The 6,686-nt window shown below is 35.0% G+C and overlaps 1 protein-coding gene across 1 annotated transcript in view; it reads left to right on the top strand.

The window, feature by feature from the left end:
* LOC135211509 (cingulin-like) overlaps positions 1-6,686 on the top strand; it is a 359,586-nt gene that overhangs the window by 97,867 nt on the left and 255,033 nt on the right. Inside the window, exon 4 of the mRNA XM_064244814.1 lies at positions 3,435-3,618. Coding sequence (XP_064100884.1) covers positions 3,448-3,618 — 171 coding nt within the window. The 5' untranslated portion in view covers positions 3,435-3,447. The remainder of the gene's footprint in view (positions 1-3,434; positions 3,619-6,686) is intronic.

Genomic DNA, 6,686 nt, shown 5'->3' with positions numbered 1-6,686 from the left:
CTCCTGTGTGCCAACAGGACAAGCATGTATCCTTTGCAACTCACCTTTCCCACAAACTATTTAGTATATGACAGATTAACACTGTAACTTCAGGTTCAGATTCTTTCAGAGGAGTAACAGTCTTTTGTGAGACAGAACCTCCTACTTAACCCTTAAACGCCGACTGGACGTATTTTACGTCGACATTTTTTGTCTCTCGGGTGCCGACTGGACGTATTTTACGTCGACATACAAAAGTTTTTTTAAAAATTCGCGGAAAAATACTTTTAGGCCTACCAGCCGAAAACTCTTGAATCACGCGCCTTGGGGGATGCTGGGAGTTCACGGATCAAGGTGTTGTTTTGTTTACAATCGTTACGCAGGCGCGCAAGCGCGAATTTCTTTCTTGCCGCACTAAAAAGTATCTGTGACACATCTCTGAAATTATTTCGTCACTTTGACATAATTTTTGTACCAATTGTAAATTAGCCGTTACATAGAGTATTATATATGAAAATGTGCGCATTTTTATGTAGAATACAACAAAAAAATACTCATGATTGTAGCTTTTATCAGTTTTAAGATATTTTCATATAAATAACGATAAGTGCCAAAATTTCAACCTTCGGTCAACTTTGACTCTACCGAAATGGTCGAAAAACGCAATTGTAAGCTAAAACTCTTATATTTTAGTAATATTCAATCATTTAACTTAATTTTGCAACTAATTGGAAGTCTCTAGCACAATATTTCGATTTATGGTGAATTTATGAAAAAACTTTTTCCTTACGTCCGCGCGGTAACTCTTCCGAAAATAATCATACATGCGATTGTGGTAATGTTTGCACCATTTTAAATTAGCCGTTACATGAAGTTTTATATATGAAAATGTGCGCAATTTCATGCACAATACAACTAAAAACAACCCACCCATGGTTGTAGCTTTTATCAATTTTGAAATATTTTCATATAAAAAATGATAAGTGACAAATTTTCAAACCTTCGGTCAAATTTTGACTCTACCGAAATGGTCGAAAAAAAACGCATTGAATAAGCTAAAACGCCTATATTCTAGTAATATTCAAGCATTTACCTTCATTTGCAGCAAATTGGAAGTGTCTAGCACAATATTTCGATTTATGGTGAATTTATGAAAAAAAAAAAAATAAAATTTCTTTACGTCCGCGCGGTAACTCTTCCGAAAAAATCATATGTGCGATTGTGGTAATGTTTTGCACCATTTTAAATTAGCCGTTTTACATAACGTTTTATATATGAAAATGTGCGCAATTTCATGTATAATACAACAATAAATAGTTGAAGGTTGTAGATATTCTCATTTCGAAATATTTGCATATAAATCACGATAAATAGAAAAAAAACCACGTTCGGTCAAATTTGACTCTACCGAAATGGTCGAAAAACGCAATTGTAAGATAAAACTCTACAGTCTAGTAATATTCAGTCATTTCTCTTCATCGTGAAACAAATTCGAAGTCTCTAGCACAATATTTAAATTTATGGTGAATTTTTAAAAAAACTTTCCTTCCCTCCGCGCGCGGATTCTCCGCCACAAATCTCCGAAATGCGTAAGTTCCCACATTCTCGGAATATTTGCTCCGTTTCATATTAGGCATTTCATAGAGTTTTATATATGAAAATGTGCGCCAATTTCATGTAGAATAAAACGAAAAATATTTGAAAGTTGTAGCTTTTCTTATTTCCGAAATAATTGCATATAAAAAAATATATATATAAAAAATTCGACATTCGGTCACTTAGCTCGTCAGATATGGTCGAAAACTGCATTTGTAAGCTAATATTCTTACAGTATAGTAATATTCAATCATTTGTCTTCATTCTGAAACATATTGGAAGTCTCTAGGACAATATTTAGATTTATGGTGAATTTTTGAAAAAAATATGTGTTTACGTAAGCGCGTTACCAATTCATGCATTATTTTGTGATCAATATTTGTCTGTTTTGTTGCTTTTATCGTTTTAAATTCAATGTGTTATATATCAAAATGATCGCAATTTAGTGCACATTACAACGAAAAAAAAGTAACTTGTTACCTTCAACCGTTTTGCGCACAGCGCGATTTGAATACAATTATATATGAAATTTCGTTTTTGCGCTATCATATATCGCATTATTTATATATGATAATGATAATTTTTTTCATTTCTGATGGTTGCATACTAAACTTCAAGCAATGACAAAAAAAGGAGCAAAATTATCTCTTAATCTTGAAAACTAAGCGCGCTGTGATTTTTTGAAAAAAACTATTTTTTTCCGCTTACGCGCTACTCTCAAACCCCTCCGGGCATACGGGAGTCATTTTTTTTATTTACCGCTCCGGCGTTTAAGGGTTAAGGTAGTGAGTCTCTATATTAAAGGTGAAGGTTTGTATTCTCATAGGAACATATCACAAATTCATGATAATCTGCATTTTTTGTAGATATACAAACCTGAAATGTTTTGCTATAATTCCACCTTAACCATCCCTGCTTTTTCCCCTGTAGTTGAGGGTAAAAGTGATAGGACTGCACCTCTCCAGTCACTTAGGCGTAAATGTCAACATTAACTACATTGCTGCCTTGCTTTAGTGGCTGAACTAGTTGTCGTAAAAGGATATAATTTGGTTTAAGTAAAATACGGATGTTGAATTTACATGAATTTCTGAATTTGTATTAAGTATTTTACCAATTTTATTGTAGATTATATTCTGATTATGTTATCTTTCTTATTCATTTTCCTTTAGAAGATTATCAAGAGGGTGACATTATTCATCTAAATTTCTTAATATTGAATAATGTCCACTCACCATAATCTAAAATGTTGATAAATTTAGTTGCTCAAAGACATTCTTCATTGCAAATGAGTGATAAAGATGTAATAATCCAGCCTCTCTATTGAGATCAAAGTTTAACTCAATTATTGATTCAAGGCATTAAAAACTGAAAGGATTTTATAGTGAGTTCTGGCTGTTGTGATATACATTTTACACACTTTTAGAAAGTTGAACAAAAGAGTTGTTAAGTTATATGTCGGTTATGTTACTATATTCATATGTATGTACTGTTACAGAATTATTTCTTTTAGCTGTTTGTTTCAGTTTGTTGTATCATATATTTATGATGTAAAATACAATTATAAATTTCTTCAATTTGATATCTTTTTCTTGATACAGTATTGTATTAAATTATCCCACATGTTTGATAAGAAGCTAGTGTATCCACAGAATTGCCCCTCGTTTATGCTTTTTCATTCTACAGTTTGTTATTTCATTCATATAAAAATGCAGTAAATATAATTATATACAGGTTACTCCCTGTAATTTAATGTAATGTAATGTTTACTGTTTTTTTAATATTTTCATTGTCTTCATTGTACATGATGTGTATTCAGGAAATAGTGACACTTGAATTTGTAACATTGTATGTTGTTTCAGGTATTCATCAATAATGTCAACATTATCTGCTCTTGAGAGGGTGAGAAAAACCCTTGACAGTCTGGGTTACAGGGAGCCTTTGCCACCCAATGGCTTGCCTTTGGTTACTAGGATTTTGGATGATTTAATTAATGCTTCTAAAGAACTGAAGACGACTACAGAGGAATTAACTCAAGTTAAAAAGGTAATCATTCTAGTTTGTTCTGTCCCAACAAGTTATGAAAATGTTTCATAATGGTTGTTTTTAATAGGATTCAAACATTTAATCTAGTCCTTTGAGAATATATGAAGTTGACTTTGCCTTATTGCCTGATTTATGAATATGTACATACTGTCTTTGGACGAAGTAACATAAAGCAAAAAGGAAATTGGTACATGATATAGGAATGTGTTATGTTTGCACTATAGTCAAAGTATTTTCATTTATAGCCTTTTACTTCACTGTAAAATGAAGACCATATACGTACATACCCAGAAAAAAAGGTTCTGCTACCTTAGATAGTGAGACCTGCAATTATGGTTTGAACCCATTTCTTTCACGTTTCTTATTTAGTATAAAACCTTGGTCAACACTAAGAAAAGTTCAATTATTTGGGATGAATATTCCATGCTGTTGAAAATAGCTGTATCTTTGCACAGGCAGGTGCAGATGTAATTCAGTGTGAGGCTCGTTCATTTGCTAGTTTGGCTGTTGGCTATTTTTCATGGTTTTGTCTTTTTATTTCGCTCTATTCACTTAGGATGGAGGATGTCTTTAGCTAACACTAGGAACAAAAACATCAGGTTTCACAGAAATTATTTCTTGTGTTAACAGATTGTGTTCTTCAGAATTAAATAGGCACACCATTTGTTTCAGCTGTAGGGGTAAAGAGTGTGAAGATTGTGAATAGTTCAGATGAATTTATTAATAAACAGGAATTGCCTGCTGAATTTATTAGGAACAGGAGAGAGTCAGATAATTGAGGAAGCAGTTTTTTGGAACAGGGCATAGGCCTTTTACTTTCTTTCCTTTTACATCAGTGGCTCCTCTTTCTTTTAATTACCTTCAGCCATCCCCTATACTCATCACCTCCATTCTGCCTAAAACCTCAACTGCATCTTCTTCCCCACTTTTGGTTCGGGAAGAGCATATTCTGAAGGATGTTAGTCTTTCTTATTCTAGAATCAATTAAGGTTTGACTGAAGTCTGTGTTGGGTAACCAATCCGTGTCCCCCCATTGTTTTAGCTCTTTTTGTGGTCCACTTTGAAAAGAATTGGCCTCACTGACCCTCCACTTATCCTCTTTCTCCAACTCTTTTCGCATCTGTTAGCTACGCTTGGTTTTGTTACATCATGGTTTTCTCTGCTGCTTATCATCATCTCTGATGAGGTGCAATAAGAGGGTGCACTACTTGTAGTTTTGTCTATGAAGTTGGTTTCTGCCACCCTGGATCCTCTGTCCTAGTGGATGAGGAGACTGATGTAGAGCAGTTTTCTTATGTGTTACAGTGGCTCAGGTATCTTAGTGCTTTTCTTTGCTCTCATTTAGCTGAGGCAGTGATTTCAATAGAAACTAGGTCTCTCTTGTCTGTGATATGTTGGCACCTGCAAAAGTTTGTGAAGAGATATAGGCTTTCCTCTTCAGTTATACACCATTCTATCTACTGCATCACTGATGTTTCACTGTTGGGTACCATTTGTTAACCTACTAGACCTGTATCATGCATCCTACTCTGTTACCAGTGTTCCACAGTGTTCCTCCATTCTGCTAACTGATGTAGTGGTGCTCTACCATTTTTAGTTTTCTGAGAAGAAAACTATTGTGCTAGCTTTGTCAGTCTGTCCGCACTTTTTTTTCTGTCTGCCCTCAGATCTTAAAAACTACTGAGGCTAGAGGGCTGAAAATCGGTATGTTGACCATGCACCCTCTGATCATCTTGCATACCAAATTGCAGCCATCCACCCTCAGTAGTTTTTACTTTATTCAAGGTTAAATTTAGCCATAATTGTGCATCTAGCAACAATATAGGCCAAACCATCACTGGGCCGTGTTTAAACTTTCAAGGGCCACAACTCATACAGCATTTTACTAAGACCACCAAAAGATAAATATATTTTCAGTGGCCTTGATTATATGATGTACAAAAAACTCGATTGCGCACATTTTTTACTTGTTATAATATAATATCATTGTTCCACCATTCTACTAGCTGTACTACTGATGCTTCACCACTACCAACACTACTGGTGTTGCTCCATCAATCTACTATTGTAGAACTGTAATGCTGGTATTCCACCCTCTAAAAGTCTTGAAGAAAGCACAGGAAAGCAGGATGGAAGTGGCAGAAATGAGAATGTTATGTTGGTTGTGCGGAGTGACAAGGAGAGACAGGATAAGGAATGACTTTGTAAGAGGGACGGTGACAGTTGCAGAAGTATCAAAGAATCTGCAACAGAGATGATTGCAATGGTTTGGGCATGTTATGAGAGGAGAGGAGGATTCTGTATATAAAAGAACCACGAACATGGAAGTTCCTAAAACAAGGAGGAGAGGTAGACCATAAAGGAGATGGAGAGAGACAGTTAACAGGGACTGCTGGAGAGGAACGTGAGTGAGGTAATGGTGCATGAACGCAGAAGATTGAGAAGACTAATAAATAGCGATGGGAAAAGCTGAAGATAAAGAAGAAAAGTCTTACTATACTGCTTAGCATTTTATGGTTACTCTACTATTCTAATAATTATAATAATTACCCTCTACTTACTGCTAACTGTACTGCTAGTGTCCTTCCATTCTTCTTACAGTATGACTGGCATTTCTTCATTTTACACACACTGCTCATGGTCATCTGTTTACTTTATTGACCGTTATTCCACCATTCTGTTAATTGTAACGGTTTTTTCAGCATTCTGTGCTACTTATAGCATTATTTGCATTCCGTTATTGCACTCACTCTACTAATGGTCCTTACTTTGTTTACTAATGTTCCACCAGCTGGTTACAGTTTTATTAGAACCAAACTGCTCTACGCATTCTGTTAATGGTCTGTTCACTTTATTTATTGGTGTTCCACCATCCTGTTAACTGTACTGTAGGTTTTCCACCATTCTTCTTACTGTAATACATACTGTTCCAGCATTTTACTACTCACTGTGCTCTTGGTGCTTTACCTTTCTTACAGTGTTACTGGCACCACAATTGTACTCATCCTACTAGTGGTCCACTGTTAATGTATTTATTGGTACCCCTCCGTTCTCTTATTTTTGTTATA

The sequence above is a fragment of the Macrobrachium nipponense genome, chromosome 4 (genome assembly GCF_015104395.2).
Source record: "Macrobrachium nipponense isolate FS-2020 chromosome 4, ASM1510439v2, whole genome shotgun sequence".
Classification (NCBI taxonomy): Eukaryota; Metazoa; Arthropoda; class Malacostraca; order Decapoda; family Palaemonidae; genus Macrobrachium; species Macrobrachium nipponense.
Note: the sequence above shows the minus strand (reverse complement) of the source record. Positions and strands in the feature narration are given on the sequence as shown.